This window comes from Sander lucioperca, chromosome 11 (assembly GCF_008315115.2).
Source record: "Sander lucioperca isolate FBNREF2018 chromosome 11, SLUC_FBN_1.2, whole genome shotgun sequence".
In the NCBI taxonomy this organism is placed as follows: Eukaryota; Metazoa; Chordata; class Actinopteri; order Perciformes; family Percidae; genus Sander; species Sander lucioperca.
Window position 1 is genome coordinate 6832534 of NC_050183.1, and position 19372 is coordinate 6851905.

A 19372-nucleotide genomic window follows, 5' to 3' on the forward strand; every position below is an offset into this window, starting at 1 on the left:
CTTTCCCTCTGACTGCTCATTAGATAACTTAACATCAGAAGTCAGTGTGACATGCTCTGTCGTATTCTAACATTCATAGTACAAACAGACACAGCAGTGTACTATATACTGCCGCAGCCCTTGTACTGTATGAGTAAAACCTAAACTCATATCAAACATGAGTTTGAAAAAACATGTCATGCAAGAAAGCGTTGGGGGGAATCTCACAAAAGATACCCCCTACCATGCCCAGCTGCCCTGAAGGTAGCGAGATTAAAAGTCCACAGAGAGACAATAAACATAAAAAAATATATAATTACATCATCACCAACAGCAACATGACCGTGCTCAAAGTCCAACCAAGTGGTATGCTACAATACACACGAGCACCGATACAAGTCCACTGAGATCCCATTTATTTGGCCTGTCTGTGTTTAAGTGCTGTCAAACTAATGATAACACATTGTTGGAAACCATAATGCCAATTAACTGTGGCAGAATTAAACACTACAGTATAAATGGAAATACTTATGTTGCAGTCCTGACACAGCTCACTATTGTTTAAATCCACACCCCACCCAACTGGCCTATATTCATCATCCACACAGCATATGCACAACATACTGTTCATACAACACTGGACCCTGCAACCTGCCTCTGTAGTATTACGTCATATAGGAGAGATGTGGATGTTCTCCAAACATAACCAACACATGGTCTGAATCCAAATCTGCTTTACTCGTCCTCAAGCCCCCTCTGATCAGCACATTTTCTCTGCCTCAGCACACACACACACACACACACACACAAACACACACACACACACACACACACACACACACACACACACACACACACTCAACCAGATGAGAATACACTAAATCTGGATCCTGCATCTTAACTACAGCTTCATGAAGATGCAAATGTACATTTTGCACACAACAGTGGGGACAAAGCTTAATCCTTTACTCTCTAACACCCTCCCTTGCTCCATGCCTGCCCTCATCCCCCCATGTTTTACTTAACTGGAAATCTGCTTCGACACAAGGCGTTAGATAACCCCTCAACATGTCCGGTTGCAGCCTGTCAGTCACTCACAGATCTATGGCAGCAGTAGATGGTCTAACAGGCATTGGTAGTCATTGCCAGGGGCACCACTTCAAATTCAATTTTTGTCTTGACAGCTGTTGTACAGGGCCTGTAGTGAATTCAGATGCAAGTGAGCTGTGCTATACATGAGGTGAATTAAAATGTCTCCATATGATGTCTGTATATGCATCCATGTCCTGTCCTTCACAAATCACATGGAAGAAGAGAGCCTGGACTATTCTTTTTCAAAAGTGTCATCCTTCACTTTTGCAAACTCTAGCCACAGAGTCTGCCTCACCTCTCATGAATTTTGAGGAGGAACCAAACATGAGTTGAGAGGAAACCTTTTGAGTATTCAACCTGAGTCTGAGACATGATGTGCTACAATCCCACAAAGAGACGACCAGTGACCATATTGTTGTTATGAATTCCATCCACATCCAGCCATTAGGCTGTTGGTGTATTTCTAAAGCCTGTTTGGGGCCCATCGTTGTCTCCTTGTTGATTCCTAAACCCCGTTATACTGGCTAGAGGTAAGAGAGGGTGACGGCAGTCGAGCTTCCCCCCCGGCTCGTCTGCAAGACTCTGACACTAAGCCCATTATGCTTCCATTATGGGGCTTCAATTTTCCTCTGAGTTCTATACTTTTGACACTGCAGCTCCCTCCCTCTCCAAACCGCAGACTCACACACCCCTCCAGGCCCAAGATTGTTCAGTCGTTCTGAATATTTATACATTTTTCCGAGGTGAAAAGTAATAAACTAAATTTTCTCAAGTAGTAAACTTAAGTACAGTTTTGAGGTACCGGTACTTTGCTTGAGTGCTTTCATTTTGTGCAACTTTATACTCTACTGCACATGTTTTAGAAGAAAATTCAGAGGGACTTTTTATTCCCTAACAATTCTTTATGGTGTCCCCAAGGGGCAGCCCCATGTTGAATAGTAGGCATTTTGTTTTTGTAAATATTCAATTAATTATCTAATTATGAGATGATGACTCGACATGTTTCGTGACGTACTGTCTATAAGTACGGCCACATTTACCTGAAAAAGCCCAAGTTACATCCTTATTAAACAAAAGAGGGGCAGGGAATGGTTATGGTTATGATCGGGGATTTTTTCAGTGTTATATGTTGCGCATATAAACACCATATCCTGGTTTCAAAAACCACACTAAACCGTTATCCTAGTTTTGAGAAACCTGGATATGCTAGCTGGAGTGCTCCAGTAGTAGACAGTGGCATGTAAACACCTTATCCAGGTTTCTGATCATTTTCTGCCGTGTGTGCAGGTGCCACTTTAACTTAAGTTACATAAGTAGTTAGTCACTAAAAGAAGAAATATAATGGTAAATGATGTAATGTAATGATGATCAACAAGCTGAAGTAAGGGGAAAGTATGACCTCAGTAATGCAATGTAGATCATAAATTGTATTGTCACTCTTATTTTCCATTACCAGTGATCAGATGGAGACTCTAAATCCGAGTCCATACAGCGAGACACCAAAATGTGTTCATTTTGAACTGTTGAGGTGTCTCAGTTGGTGACATGTTGAGAAATCAAGACACGTGCAGATAGATGATCAGAAACTTGGTTACTGTCAGAATAATGTGTTCAGGGATATGAATAACCAGAGTTCATGTAAACAGCATATCCCCAATATGAAAAAATACCTGAATAAGACTCATAACTGCGATACTAATGTGCATGTAAATATTAATTCAGACACCACAGTGAGGGTATTTTGTCCTGTTTGTGATGGATGTATTTTTGTTGGGAACCTGGGATGTATTTGTAGATGTGTGTTCCTCCAGGGGGACTTTTCCATCTCTACTCTTTACCACTTTCATCACTCCCCTTTTCATCTTTCTCTCACACTGGCTCTCTCTTCTTTTACCTCACTCCTTTCTCTTTGTAAAGCAATACCATGTTGTTGCTTTGGCCAGCTCTTAATGCAACTCCTTTACCCCCCACACCCTCAACCCTTCCCCCCCCATCTTTTGTGCTACGCTGCAGCACCCCCACACCCACCCGGAGCAGCGTGGCTGGGAACCCAACAGTAAGCAGAAATCCCTCTGCTGCTGAAACACTTCCCACTAATATTAGGCACATTCACTGGTGCCCAGGACTGTGTGTGTGTGTGTGTATGTCTCTCTCTCTGAGGCTCAGCTCTAAAGCTTTATGTGTAGTTTATGGTGATGAACAAGCGTTTCTGCTATCCACCGACACTGAGGACCTGAGCTTTCTTTCAGACTAACAGTAAAGAGTCTTTTTACACTCTCTCACAGCATCTGTGTCCAATACGGACATGAAAACCTCCAGAGAACTATTCTAGAGACTGAGGCCTCCAATACAGCAAACATATTATCATCACTACAGTATTTATCATGGTTTCCTCCTCCTTTGGTTGCCTGTCTTCTATCTGATACATGCAGCAAGATAATTATTGAGTGGGAAAAAGCCCAGTTTCACATTAAAACAGCATTGAGCTCACAACCTTGAGGGTGTCATTGAGAGGCCTCTGCTTGACTCCAGCCCCTCTTTAAGACTCACTCCGTCATCCTGCAGATCATTGTTCACTGCAGATCATTGTTCACTGCAGGCCCGATGGAGTCGTTTGGGGAGAAAAATGCCCTGTCTTGATGCTGCGAGATTGACTTTCGGGCCAAAACAAATCCTATCTATTTTGCATGTTAATTTATTCCCTTTTGCTTCAGACGGAGAAAAAAAACTGTTTCCTTCAGGAAGTTTGTAATAAAAGCCTTGCGATCGATGATAATGGCATTTGTGCTTGTGTTTGTCATCTTCGCAAAAGCAACAGTGGTGGAGTTTCCACAGATTTATTTGTATACTAGTGCTGTAAGTGGCGTGTAAATTATCCTAACTGTCTGTGTGGCTTTTTATCTTTGTAAGGCCATACTATTAGAGCCTATCCATTAATGCCCATAGCCCAGCCAATCAATGCTTAAATAAAAATCAGCTCAATTTGTGGTGTTTTATGCAAACGTGCAAACTCCAACCAGGCTGACTCTTTGCTTTTTGTTTTTTTAATGTAACAGGAATAGCTAAAACACAAAGGAATCGATAACACTTAAGTTTGGGTTAGGTTGGCCTGCTCTCAGACAAGTGCTGCACATTGCTGCATACAAATGAGTTTCATACAGATGTACACTGTGGTGTAATTTCATTATAATTCTATACATAGTTAGCCAACACCATAGTTACAGGGAATTAATCCACTGTAACCTGAGAGGTTTAAGAAATGCAGCAACGGCTACTAAAAACGAAAGGCCAAGCAGCCACACACGTATAAGGTCAGGGCCATTGCAAATGAGGACATTGTGCTCATGTCCTCCAAAGGAGTTATGATGGTTGTTTCTTTAGAAAGATGGGGGGAAGTGAGGGGAGAGAGAGATTGGAACAGTGTGCAACAAAAGCCCCCAGCTGGATGCAAACCAGTAACATTGTGGTTCATGGTCGATACCTTAAGGTCTCCTCCTATTCCACCACTTCGACAGTATTGTTTTTTTAAGGTGGTTTAAATACTTTTAGCAAAGCTAGCGGTTTGTCTTTAGGGATGGCGATGCCAGTCTGTTGGTCGGTCATCCCACCACTTTAGTACAGACTGAAATAATATACAACAACTATTTGATGGATTGCCATGAAATTTGGTACAGACATTCATATTCTCCTCCGGGTAAATTGTACTAACTTCAGTGATACCCCATTTTTTTCATGTAGCCCCATCATTAGGTCAAAATTTGTATAATACTTGGGTTTAAGAATCTGCAAAACTGTTCCCATTACCTTTGTGTTCAGTGCTAATTAGCAAAGGTTAGCATGCTAACATACTAAAATGAGATGCTTAATATAGTACAGTATGCCTGCATGCTAGCATTGTCATTGTGAGCATGTTAGCATGCTGATGTTAGCATATCAAAATATTACTTTTTTAAAACAATAAACAAATATTAAAACCAAATTTAAAGTATTTAGTATTCCTCCACCAGAATTACAAAAAATGCAGGAGCAGTGGACGGCTTTGAAACAGCCTTTAGACCATCAATAATGGAGATGAAAATTATAGAAAACATGCTAGTCAAAAAAATTCCCTCAGGGTGTATGGTGGAGTTATGGCCTCAGTGTTTGAAAATCCTGGCTACAGCTACATTATAGTCTTTTTAGCAACTTGACATATTGACATACAAGCTAACTGCTGGCATATGGGCCATATTCCCTCTTTGCCTGACCACAAAGCATATTTTCCCATATTTCACAAAGCACTCTACAATTAGTTAACAGTACAGGGATTAAGAATAGATTTGACAGTGCAGCGCTGCAATCTGCTGCTGTGTCTCTTTAGCTCTGAGAGGATCAGTGAGCCAGCGAGGCATCTGTTTCTCCACTTGTTTTATTTTTTTCTCTCTTTCTTCTCTCTCTTCATGTATCTTTCTTGTCACCCCCACCCCGAGAGCGAGAGAGGAAAACAGCATCAATCACTGTTAACTGACTGACCACTGTCTGTTGGTGGTACTAAATGGATCTCTACAATTGAATAGAGGCCTAAGTGTGTGGTAAATGCTCTCAATGGGTAAATTAATTTGCGGGTTAACTCGCTCTAAGAGCGTTTAGATAAGGCAAAAATAATAAAAACACCTAAAGCAGATATTTTTCTTTTGATATATTGAAAACAAAGTTCAGCTGAAAATCTTAACTCGCACATTCATCACCACAGGCCTGGTCTATTAAAGAGAAATGCACTCGGGGGTAACCCAAAGACAATTCAGCTTTATTTTCCTCGTATAGATTTGACTGTACACGGTTCATACCATTACACAGAAGGCATAAATGAATAAATTCAGTGCTCTCTTTTACATCTTTTTCAAAGACACATGGCAATAATAAATAGCGTTCATTAAACAAGACGATCAACACGTTTTCAAACTGTACAAAATTTACAACAATTAAGATGCAAACTTCTGAGGCAACACAGAATAGACAAAACTGTAGTAGTAATGTGTTTGTGTATGGTTTAACTACACACTTTAGATTGTAGCCCGCAAATTACACTGAAAATAGTTTGTACATATGAAGTACAAATGAAACACCTAGTGGGTATCTACTGGTATGTACAAGGGGAGAATACTGGGAGTAATGGGTAACAAATTAGAAATGTATTATACTGCAAGTACTTAGCTTGTTCATGAAAAACTAATGTTTTGTTCCCCAAAAACAATAATGTGCACTACACTTCATATTTTAAACTCTTTAACATTGCTATTTTCCAGTTATTTATTGAAGTATATCATACTTTTAAGATCAATTATACCACAACTAATGTCATTGAAATATTCCCTAAGCTATTGTCATCTTCCCCTGTACTTATATTTGAATGCCGGTATAGCCATACGGTAAGTATAACATTAAAACCATGTATTTACTAGATAATTACACTGAAATTTGCGGGCTGTAATCCAAAGTGTTACCCGATTTACTTGCTTTCTGGCTCTTAAACAGGATGCTCTAGTAAAAAAAGAACTTGGCATTTTTTCACGAAAAGGTGACCACACAGATAAGAATTGATTTCTTTTCTTCAATTGACAAAACAGAAATAGGAGTAGGGATGTGTTTTTAAGCAAACCTTCCCACAGATTAAAACTCTGTTTTGACATGCTCAACAGGTCAAATCAAATTTTTAGAAGAAAGTTTGAATTTTAAGGGAATTAGAATTAGTCTTCTATTTCATTTGTCGTGGGGCCTGAACTGTACAGTAATAAACATATCAGCCTAGCGGTCATGCCAGCACTGAAGCGACAGTAGGGTATCTGCCCTGATCGTGGGGGGCTCTGTGGTAATCCCTATGACATGGAGGCCAGGCAGAGGGAGAACAGATTGACAACACATCTGGGGTCAGTAAGTAGGTTGATAGCAGGCAAAGCTAGAGCTCTGCTGGACTGAGTAGATTACCGAAGTGAAGCCTGGATCAGACTGAGGAAACAGAAGAGCCAACACAAAGGGACTTTTTATCTGTGTTCCTGGTAATACTTGTTGGTGTTTTGAATGTTTTGTATTTGCCTAACCATCTAATTTGGTCACTAATATCTGCAAAAGAATCTGCATGTCTTATAAATGGATATCTACTCGTCTTACGTCTGTGCATTCAAAGAAATGAATTAATAATTTAGATGTGTGATATATTACTAGAATGGTTAAGAGTTGAATCTCTCCAAAACCCTAGTTTTCTTGACTGTCCTCCAACACATAAGCTTTGATGCCTGGTGAGTCTGGAAACAGATAATTTAATACTGACAGACGTCCGCTCTCAGACAGCTTTTACACAGACAAGAACAAGTCAAGCACCTATAAATATAGAAGAGAGGCCTGCTGTGTAGTAAACAGTGTTCGCCCTCATTCAAACAGAGGAGATGTCAGTTTCTACGGACAGACGGACGGGCAGACAGACCAACCGCCATCTACTTCCTAATAACTTGTAAGCTTCAGCAATACATTAAAAAACATCAGCATGGTTCAAAATTCACACTTGTGCCACTGTTCTTGTAAATTTCTCTCCCAATGAAACACTGTGTTTTTGCCTTGTGCATATGTCTCTCCTCTTTCTCTCTCTTCCTCTTTTGCATTCCTGTCCATATGTGTAGAAAAAGAAGAGGAGAGTAAAGTGCATTGCCAATGTAACAGGCTTTGATATGGCCCGACAGCAGTCCTACTCATTATGAATCAGAAGCATGCAGGTGCCTCCTGGGTCTCATAGGGACTTTGATCTAGAATGTAGCCCTATTGTTGTAGCTGTTAGACAGGGATGGTTTATTTTGGGGGACAATATTACCTTCCCTGTGAGCATTAATCCACCAACATTCAGTCTCATTCTCGGAGTGTAAGAACAAAATAAAGTCAGGTGATACCAAAAATTGTATGATACAGTGTTGAGATTGAACATTCAGTGGCATGGAGGTGTTCATCACACTTTGTTCAGACCACACATCTTGACCCGGTTGTTACCTCACCATTACGACTGCTGAGGGACAGAGAGTCACACTTCTTCTCTTTTCCTTCTCCTCTTTACCCAAATCCACAAAACATACCAGTCTTGGAGGGTGATAGAAAGAAATGTAAAAAGCCTTGTGAAAGTCTGTTTTGTCGTACCCCCACAGCGCCGTGATCTAGATTCAAAACTGGGAATGGTCCATCTCGTCCAGCCATGAGGCGGGGCTGGTGGGGAAGTCGGGGTATCCTGTACTGCTGCCTGTGGATAGGTCTGAGGTTGGGCCCCCTGCCATGGCCCTCAGAGCCTGTCCCACGCCGCCCGGCCCGCCCTGCACCACCAGACTGTCCATGCTGAAGCCCAAGTTGTTGAGGAGAGGGGTGTGGCCGGGCAGAGAGGTGATGGAAGAGGGCGACTGAGGAAGACCATAGGGGCTTCCTGCTCGGATGTCGTGGTAGGGTTGTCCCGCCACGTCAACAGAGAAGCCGCCGTTCAGCACCGCACTGTTGGTCACGTCACCGACACTCCCATAAAGCCCGTTGGTGTGGCCGAGATCTGACAGTACCTGGTCGTCTGTGTAGGAGATACCGTCACTTAGCATGAAGGGTGTAAAAACTTTGACACATCAACAGTGCTGTCAACGGCAAGAGCATTATATAGTTGTTATACTTCAATACAGTTAAGTGCTTTTATGAGTGAGATTTATTGTGGCAACATTATGTGGATTTTACAGGTACAGTAAATGGGCCGCTGAGCCACTGCTAAGTATTTAAAAAGCATTTGAGTTTTGTTGGTGAGAAAGGATCTACTTTACTTTCTTCTCTAACAAAAGAGGTCTGTGCAGTATGTGTGCAATTACTGCAGCACAAAATAGTTGTTTCCATCTCAATCCCTCCCCTGAGTGGTTTCAATATCAACAATGCCCCAGAGCACTTTCTCTCTAATTGACTAAAAGCCTCACATGCTTTATAGAGTTTCTGTCACCATGTTTTCATTTCTCATAAAAATGGCCTTCTTTTTAAAAGTGGCTTGAAGACTTTTATAACTACCCAAAACGGGGTTTGTGAACATTATATAACACAAAGATGTCTAAAATGTTGTTTGCATCCCACTAAGGACCCTCACTCTTTTCCAATAAGCTCCATCCTGGCGACAAACTGTGGCAGGAGGATGCGTCAGCAGCCATGGGGAGGTGTGAGGGGAATGTGAAATGAGAATGCCGTTTTGGATTTCCCTGACACCGTGCATTGAACAATGCAAGAAAACAAATGAATTGCCACAAAGACACATTCAATTGCTGCTGCACCTGATCATTTAACAGCTTTTAGGCTCCCTTAATCCCATTAGCACGACAGCATGACTGACAGTTCCCTTTCAGGAATCTCTCTCTTAACTAATAAGAGATATGGACTCGGTTTAAGTTACACAATACGTACCTCTGAAGCTCAGTTCACTGTCACTAAGTCCTGCGTCGTCGGCCGAGCTTTCCTTCTCCACTTTAGTTCCTCCTCGGCTGCGTTTGACAGTTTTATAAAACTGAGTCCAGCGATGTCGACCCGCGTCTTTCTTCAGACGCTTTTCCTTTGCTCGCCGGTTCTGGAACCACACCTGACGGAGATCATAACAATTATCATTAAGTGAACATAATACACACAATATGAGACCAGTACGCATTACTAGGTCAGTTTCACAGGCACTCATTCCAGTCTCCCCATACAAAAACAACTATGGTAAGAAATCCTTTTTTCATACATCACAAACACCAAAACTTGGAATGACATTCCTCATCACACCAGAACACTACCATCCATCACATATTTCAAAAAGGCATACAAACTGTTCCTTCTCAACAGTTACACTTGCACACATTGATTGTTCATGTATTGTCCAAGTCTTGTGTGCACTGTTTGTATTGTTGTTTTATGTGTTTGCATCTGTCTAGCCCATGCTAATGTCCTGTACAAATGTTTCTGTCCTCATGTGCCGTAACTATGTTCAATGTTTTATGTTTCTGCAGAACAGGAACCTGCTGCAAACCAGTTTTTAAACTGAGTCAGGCCCGTTTATATTGTAACTTATTGTTACTTTAACATTTTTCCTGTATAATAAACGAAAAATGAAATGAAAAAATTTTAACTAATATTGTAATTCATCATTCAAATAATCATGAATAATATTATTTTCAGTTCAATATAGTATTACATTTTTTTGATATTTTAAATGTTAAACTCTTAAAACCATTTTCTTTGACACAAAAAAAATGTGAACACATTGGAATACATGGTGGAATACGTAACCAACTAACTTATCATAATAAACAAAATATAAAAACACGGTTCAAAATGGTGTTGCATAAAGATTCAAAATTGAATATTAAATCAAAAGAAAAGGCAAGACAATCGTGGAAAGAAATGTTAAAGCAGAGCATAGTCATAAAATATATAAAGTTTTATATTTATCATTAACAGGTTATGTGTTTGTATCATGTCTTTGTATCACTTTTTAAATAAAATTAAATATTTCTTGCTCCAAAAGTCTGATAATAAAGGCCTGTTTTACATAATTTATATTTTAAAACAAACATTAGGTAACTAAGGACTTCAGTGTGTAATTAAGTCATACGGGGCTAAAACATTCGTGATAAACGGGGATAATTAGTAAAAAACGTTGCTAGTTTAAAGATGTTCAAATCAAGAGCTAATGTCTTTTTGCTGCTTTGTACAGGTTGGAGATAACAGAGATCCTTTAGCAGGAATATGGACGAAAGAAAGACGAAACCCTCTACCTGAACTACTCTCATGTCCAGCCCCGTCTCCGAGGACAGCTGCTCTCTGACGTGGCGTGCCGGCTTCGGCGAGTTTTTGTAGGCACTTTTGAGGGTCTCTAGCTGCTTGGCCGTGATGGTGGTCCTCGGTCGCTTGGTCCCCGCCTCTGAATCATCTGAAAACATCATTACAAGTGTGAGTGACGTCTTCTTACATTTGTCACGTTGCCTTAACAGTCAGTGCCCCTTGGCCTTTGCGTGGAGTGTATGCGTTAAATGAAGTGAATGGTCATGTATGGAAGTGTATTATTGTCCTTGTGCATCTGTCCCACTCCCACAGCAGAGTACATAAATCTACACAGCCGGAGTGCCAGAGTAACGGAGTTATTGGGGCTGCTTCACTTTACATAATCAATCAGAGATGCATGGAAATCTCAGAAGAGAGGGAGGGAGAGAGACAGCATACACACCCAGACCACAAACAACATAGATCCACAGTCAGTAGTCATTTCACTGCATTACTCAGTGTACATAGCTTGATCTGTCACATCCTCTACTGTGATTCTGATGTAAGTTAAGCCAGACTGACTCACATAGGCTGTGTCTGACTGTAGGGATGTAAAGGAGTGCTGATTGTTGAAACAAATCGTTTTAAGTAAAGTTTCAACCTGTATTTTTCTTTTAAATTGACTGGATTTAAGTTGAGTATGAGCTAATGTTGCCGCTTAATTTTTTGGATGCATGCAGACCTACCATTTTGTTTTGCAGTCTCATAATCCACCTTGCACACAAGCCTTCCATCCTCCATTAGGTAAAACTCGTCCCCGGTGGCCAGTTGTCGGCTGCACATGATGCAGGCAAAGCAGTGCAGGTGATACACAAAGTCCTGTGCCTTTCGCACAACCTGCGTCGGAGGGATCCCCTGTTGGCATGATGCACATTTTGTTCCAAAACGCCTGCAGGAAAACATGAATAAGGGAGCAGCCATTAGAACATTTGATGCAAAACGCCAGCAGGATAGACTGACATCCTTCCCATTTATGCCCACCTTACAGGCTGGTGGAGATAGCGAGACCAACCGAGATTAAAATTTCACATGCCAGACAGATATTTCTTTAACTGCAGCCAAGAATGATGGCACAGTGTCTGTATTAATAGAAGCTCCAGCTGTTGTAGAGAGAAAAATCAGCACTGGAATGCATTTCTGTTAACGATAGACCTGATGGATGGAGAGGATCAATGCACTGTGGTGTGTGCACGCCTCTGTGTGTGTGTGTGTGTCTGCGTGGGTGTGTGTGTGTGTGTGTGTGTGTGTGAGGAGGAAGAGGAAAAAAAGAGAAAGAGGAGGAGGAGGGGTGCCCACAGTAAACACACCCTGAGGAGAACCAATAAAACACTGACTCGGGAGAGGCTTTAAATCACACAACCAACCCACAGAAATAAAAAGAGCAAGGTGAAGCCTCCAAATCACGACTGGGAGGCATACACCACTGAATCTGTGTGTCTACATGTGTGTGTATGTCTGTGTTTTCCAGTCACACACGTGTCCCTCACCACAGCACTGAACATGCAAACGTCCCCCTGCTGTCCCCCAGGGTCGACTAACACTGTTAGCTCTCAGTGAAGACTCCAGAGCTCTTTAGGTCTCATTCAAGCTTTGAGCATTAAAACCTTTCAAACATGATTTAGTGAAAAGCCTGGATCTGTTGATCCTGTTTTGGATAAAAGTCAAACTCAATTGTCTTCTGTAATGCCTCAAAAATCCAATCGTTTGAAAGAAAGAAAGATAGGGGGAAAATGGCATAAAGAGAGAAACAGAAAAGGGTTTTTGAGCTCTTGTTTTGAATTTTTTTTGCTTCTTATGATGTCAGCAGGACAAAACAGCCAGTAAAAAGGTGAATTATGTAGAAATATGAATATTATGAATACCTTAATAAATAAATCATAAAATATTCTGAATATTATGGAAACCTAAACAAATAAAAAGAAATAATCATAAAATATAGTCCAACATGGTGCCTTGAGCTGAGTAATAATGACATCCATTTATAACAGACCAGCAAAGTGATAGGTGTTTAATACAAAATCATACCAACAATTAGACACACAAAAATATTCACTAAAATACTACATGTAATATTATTAACGTTAGCTCTCTAATTTACTAGCTCTCCCTGTGGATATTTTGGTTAAAGAAATAAATAATAAGGTTGATAAAACTTACTGTAAAAATAACTAGATTATCTTAATTTATTACAATAAAGCATGACATTCCATAAAATACAAAGGCTGCACAAATTCCTAAACAAAAATATACAAACGAGAAACACTGGATTTATGCTAATAAGCTAATAGCAACTTCGAAAAGTAGCTAACTTAACGTTAGGCTAGCAAGTTAAGCTAATGTTGCTAACATTTTTTACCAGATGGAATATAGTAGGCTGTTTTGTAAATATCAAAAATATACGAATTATTCAAAGACTTATTTCCGTTAGAGTCAGTCACTTTCCACCCTTATTAGTAGTGAACGCGACCAAGATGTTAACTTCAACGTTACTTTCTCTGGGGGCAACTCTGCTAGCTTGTTTGAATTGTATAGTCCATGTTTGCTTTCACAGTTTAGGCCAAGAAACCAACTCAAAGAAAGCCTGGGTTAACTATGAACAAATATATAATTTCATCACTAAGACAAAAGAAATAAGAAACTGACTTGAAGAAATCGTCCTTGCAGTAGACGCTCCCTGCCCGGGAGAAACATTTGTCCGCCAGCGGAGTCTGACAGTCGGCGCACTTGAGGCACTTGGAGTGCCAGTGTCTGTCCAGCACCTTCAGGATGAACTTGTCCAGGATGTGTTGACTACAGCCGGCACACTGAGGGATCTCTGCGGGAGAAACAAGAGCACACACACACACACACACACACACACACACGGTGAGTACAGAGAGAGGTGAGCAACCCCTGATATCCATAGAAATAAATGTTATCAGGCAAGCGTTGTTACACGGTAAAATAACAACTATTATATACATGCTTATGAATTTTAATCTGAATTTGAACTTTGCACATCAAAACAGGTGGATTTTCCCTCCATCATGTCTCAACCTGTAGGTCAGTCTTGAAAAGCACATATCTCGGTCTCTACATTGAATATTAACTGGTCAATTGAGATTTACAATAGGAAAATTAGTATATTATATTCTTTATGATATTCAAAGATACACGTATTTTCAAAAACTTTAGAGTTTTTTTAGAGTAGTTATTTTTATTTTTGACCCACTTTTCTCTCGCTGATTTCTTATTTTTAATCGTTTTAAATTACGTTATGAATTTGTTTTTTATTTTTTATTTCATCATCTTTGTTAACAATAAAAAATAGAGGATGCCATGTTTTAAAAAAAGTCAGTCTATTTGTAGGCTATATGAAGCGCTTTGTGAAAAATGTCCGTCACTGTCCAAGGTGCTGAACTCAGAGTTGTTTCCCAGCAATGCACACGTAGACGTACTTCATATTGATTTGTATTAATTTTGTTAACCATTGCTGTTTCTCTGAAGCTTGATCATCTATCTAGATGTGCTTCTAGGATCTATGGTGGCAAATCAGGGTCAAGACGAGGTTCAATTTAATTTAGTGGTTGTGAAAAACACAACTGGGAAGCAGACCACATGTGCACATACAGAAAGAGAGACCGTACTGATTCCCTAATGTTACCTATTCTGCAGCGGCATCGATGATCTACAGTAAACTGCAGATCTCAAAAAGTAGCATTTAACTCATCAATCAATGAGTCAAATGTTTGTCCATAACGAAATAGATATTTCCTCTCAAAGCTGGACCTTTAATAAACCAAATGCCATAATTTAGTCTATTTAAACATATATATGCTAACACGAGATATGTTGTACATAATCTGGTTTATTTTATAGACATTGAAGTTTGTGTCTTTAATCATATGTAAACCTATCCTTTCCATTATATTTAACAGAGAATCAATCCGTTATTTATATTGTAAAAAAGGCCTCGTGTCATCTGAAAACCAACCTTTAATCTTCTTCAATTATTCTGTAAATAGCAATGCAATTTTTAATACATTTTCTTTCGTGGCTTCACTTAGTCAAACATCCACATGATATCTGATAATGCAAAATCAATATCGAGGAGAAATGGAGAGAAAACACCAGGCACAACACACACACGCGCTCACACGAGCTGCGGCAGCGAGGCTGTTCACTGTTGAGACAAAACATCATCTACCAATAACCGTCTAAAGCGCAAAGATGCCTTATGCTAAATCTCATCACAGCACACAGTCTGCAAAAAACAAAGCTCTCGGGTTATGCAACATGGAGGTCGAGGCAGTTTGCACACAAGTAGACACGCGCATTTTATATATAAATGCATGTTCAGCCCGTAAATATGTAGGATATGTAATAAAGTTGTGCTAGTTTCTTTGCATTGAATTACTTTTAATTCGAGACATTTATGACTAAAATGAATTACGTTTAAATGTACCAAAAAATAACAAACTCATATTTTTTTTCATATTAGTTTGCGTTTTTCTGAAGAAGATGAAATGTATGACTTGCATAAAATATCCGGCCTATGTGGCTTCATTTTACAGCATAAAAGGATGCACACAGTAAATACAGAGCAACATTCCTGCACAGACAGACAGGATCATAGGATGGACTGGCTTTGTTTAACCTCGATAGTGAGTGAATTCAACAGGGATGATGTAAGAAGTTATTTAGAAAGGATTGCACTTGAATCTGTGTCTTGGCTTTTTTTTATATGAGGAAAAATTAGAGACATTTTGAATATCTGGAGATAAGTGGTGGATGGGTGAAGCTGAGCGGGTGCGACAGAAGTGGTGCTGAAAGGAAAGCAGCACGATCTTGGCAACGACACAAGGTCCACCGTCCAGTGTGTGTGCGTGTGTGTGTGTGTGTGTGTGTGTGTGTGTGTGTGTGAGAGAGAGAGAGAGAGAGAGAGAGAGAGAGAGAGAGAGAGAGAGAGAGAGAGAGAGAGAGAGACGTGTATTTAGGAGGTCTTCATATCTTGCTATCTGTTGCCACCACTCTCCACTCTTTCAATTCACTCTACAATTCAGTCTCATCACCTCCGTCATTTCACACAGGAAGTGAACTACATTTTCAGTCCAACAGGGTTTTTTTCTATGTGGAATAAGTGCAGTCTGACAGCCATTTATACTTTCAATTGTCAAATGATGTGTGGTAATTAAACGTGGAGTAAACACTCTATATCCCAGAATAATAGCCTGCAGGTTAGAGTTTGGGTGTAATTGCCCTGAGTCAGCAGAGCACTCTGTCCATGATATAAAATAAATGTTTAGATACATTCTCTGTTGCTTTTATTCCTGGAATAATCCAGGTTTAAATCCAGGATGAATGCTGCTATACTGCAGGGGGCTGAGTGGCAGGATCTTTATCCAATCTTTTAATCTGACTCGATTTATAAAATTAAAGAGCATAAGCCGACCACATAGTCTCTTTGTCATTTGGTTAGGTTTAAATACTTTGCTGAACTCTAAAATGGCATCATAAAGTTATTCTATTTCACCTGCATTTTTCTTTGCATTAGGTTTGTTTACACGGAACAGGCGACAACAATGCGGTACAAAGAAAATAATATTACTTTGTATTTTGGGTTATTTGGAAGCCAAATGTGTGTTAGAATTTGGCCTAAATATTTAGAGCTAGAAGAAACAATTTTGATCAAACATCGTGTTATCAGTGTTTTGAAATCAAGGAACCGTCCAGTAATTATCTCACTTTATTATCCCATTTTGTTTTTTGGAGGTTGTTAGAGTATAGGTCCATCTGTACATTTGACTAACTCGCATATTTAGGTCAGAGCAGAGATGTATCCCACTGCACTTCTATCTTGATTGCACGATCAGATTAAAAAGGGCCTGGGACAGATTAACACGCCGGGACGAATAGATGTAAGGTAATTCTAGCCTTTGATACTGAAAAGTAGAAAATGCAATAAGATGCTGAAAAATAACTGTGAGAAATATTTGGTCGTCTCCTGAATAAATAATGGCACAAACGAACTACGGGCTAATACTACTGCTTTCATCACTACTGCTCACATCCTGACCTTAATTGTCAAACATACAAACTAATATCAAGGCCTTGCTTCAGAGACGAAAACGACAAAACAAACTGTATCAGGCAATTATTTGACCTAGTAATGAGTGTCAATCAAAGTCAGTGTGCATTTGTCTGATGGGTGATGACAACTGCGTCTGATGTCTTGGCCATGCAGGCTCGTTTACAAATTAACAGCTGCCTGGGAAGGCTCACTGTGAGCCCAACAACCTGACGGGGTATGCAGCAAAGTTTTGAGGCCAAACTGCAAAATGAAATACTGTTGCTTTAAATAGCAGAAATTATTCTCGTTTTTTCTAGGGGTGGGATGAATAACCAAAGTGCCTTTGCACTATACGTGTTGCATCCTATTGCAGACTACAGCCTAGTGAGGCTGCAAAGATGAATTGGACATGCGGGATAGTCATTGTTGGCTTTGAGGCCAATAATCAGTATTATTTAAGACGTCTATGCTAGTTGAAATACAAGCAGCATGACACATCATTGGCCTGTACGTGACAATCTAAGACAGAGAGGTTCAGCCTCCTCTCCCCATCCTCATTCTCGGCCGAGTTACTGTAACCTAAACCCCTCTCCCTACAGCAAAACTCCGCAGCACAGGTTGCACTCGCCAACCGGTTTCCAGATTGAAAATCGACATAAGGAGGGTAATAATGTCTTACGTTGCAGTGGCACTCCGAGAATCTCCGGTAAACTCTTTACAGGACTCTCTGTCGGTAGGACCGCCGCACTTTGCATCATCGTGATCCAAACCGGGAGACAAACGCACGCACATACACCCGCAACACGGTGGGCGCACTCCCCGTCCTGTCTTTTGGAGAAAAAAGTATATGATGATGCTGATGTTGAGGCCTCTCTCCTCTCTGTAGGCTGAGCTCTCCTCGCTGTCCCGCCAAGCCTCTATCCCTGTACGGTCTCTATTCCCGGGATGATGTCCGTGCCGTGCTGAGCTGTTTTGGAGTGAATCAGACAGGCTGCTAGGTCCATTCAGCGCTGCAGGGGCGGCGGGGCCTGACGTCACCACGGCAGTGGCTCACCGGGGGCCAATAGGAGCGCAGGAAGAGGAGGCCCCCGGGGCGGAAAGCATCCTCCATAGATGTACAAGCGAGGAGGAGAAAGGAGAGGAGCAGAGGCGTCTAACATGGTATATGAAAATGTCTCAGGAGAGGCGGGGCCTTGTTCCTTTGGAGACCATAAATAGCTCACTGCAGTAGCTCCTGGAGGGACCCCGGGCCAGCAGGGCTCCTTCAGGGAAGGAGCAGGAGGGGGTGCCCCATGCAGCCAGGAGACTGAGGATCAGTTCACTTTTATTTTAGGAATTACCAATAAGTCCATTTATAAAGAAAGGAGAGTTGTCCTTGCAGATGTCACTTCTGCTCATATGAGGGTGTGTGATCATTTCTAAACAAATGTTTCTTCAACATGCACCAGATTGCTTGAAAAAGATTGAACTCAAAATTGAAGTTTTATAGGCTAGATAATCAGAAAGTGGGATGGTGGAACACTGGAAATAATTACATTTATCTTTGTTTTTTTTCATTGAGCTAGACGTATGGGCATGTGTGAATATAAAAGGTGGATGTAAAATCAAGCTGAAATAAAAAGTCACTCGTTCTTCTTTAAAAACAGCCACCTCATATCCGTTTAAATAGGTTTTCATAGGGAAGAGATGGCACACTGATTTGTCACTAACAGGTACGGGAGCAAAAAATAAACCACACCACAGAAGTGATATCATTGAACACACGTCTGAGTCAAATTCACAGCACCTTCACCTGTGAGAAGAGCTGTACTCTTTCCCGGCAGTGTGGCAGCGCCCACGCAGCTGGTTTTCTCCCAGTGACAGGTAGGATTAGGAGTCTGGACGCAGTCCTCCTGACACTGTTCATTTCAAACCCCATCGTCTGACACTGCTCTCCCGGATAAGATATTCCCCCCGGAGGGCTGCTAGTTCAAGCTAGATGAACTCAATCTTCGCTTCCAATTTACTTCAAGCATGGAAAGAAAAGCACACAGTGGCGCTTTCCCGCCGGTCCGCTTCCAAACCAACGGAGGTTATTTCCATCAACAGAGAGTAACCGTCTGCAGGTCCCAGCTCACACCACATCTGCCCAGACACATCTGGATACACACTTAACTACAACAACACCACTGAGTTTACTTTGAACAAAAAACAAGGTTATTTGACTTTATTCACATTAATAATAATAATAATAATAATAATAATAATAATAATAATAATAATAATAATAATAATACGATTTCATTTCAGTGGGTTTTCAGCCCTTAAAATGTTATAATGAGCATTGTATTAACCCACAGAGGCTCTAGAATTAGTGTTAACCTCAGACAATTTAAGGTAAAAAGATAGTTCTCGTGGAAAAAATATTTCCGAATAATATTGAAA

General features: G+C 40.6%; 1 protein-coding gene across 2 annotated transcripts; it reads right to left on the reverse strand.

The window, feature by feature from the left end:
• Positions 1-5836: 5836 nt before the first annotated feature.
• On the reverse strand, positions 5837-18058 carry lhx4 (LIM homeobox 4). 2 transcript variants are annotated; one of them, XR_004898862.1, is made up of 7 exons: positions 17628-18058; positions 13543-13714; positions 11586-11788; positions 10854-11008; positions 9505-9676; positions 6380-8641; positions 5837-6345 (listed from the first exon to the last, which is right to left on the reverse strand). XR_004898862.1 is itself a non-coding variant. In XM_031307484.2 (6 exons), exons 1-6 carry the CDS (start codon positions 17704-17706, stop codon positions 8253-8255), a joined length of 1170 nt encoding a protein of 389 aa, XP_031163344.1. In that variant the 5' UTR covers positions 17707-18058; the 3' UTR covers positions 5837-8252. The 2 variants fall into 2 exon arrangements, 1 of the variants encoding a protein (XP_031163344.1); XM_031307484.2 differs by having other exon boundaries at positions 5837-8641.
• Positions 18059-19372: the final 1314 nt, after the last annotated feature.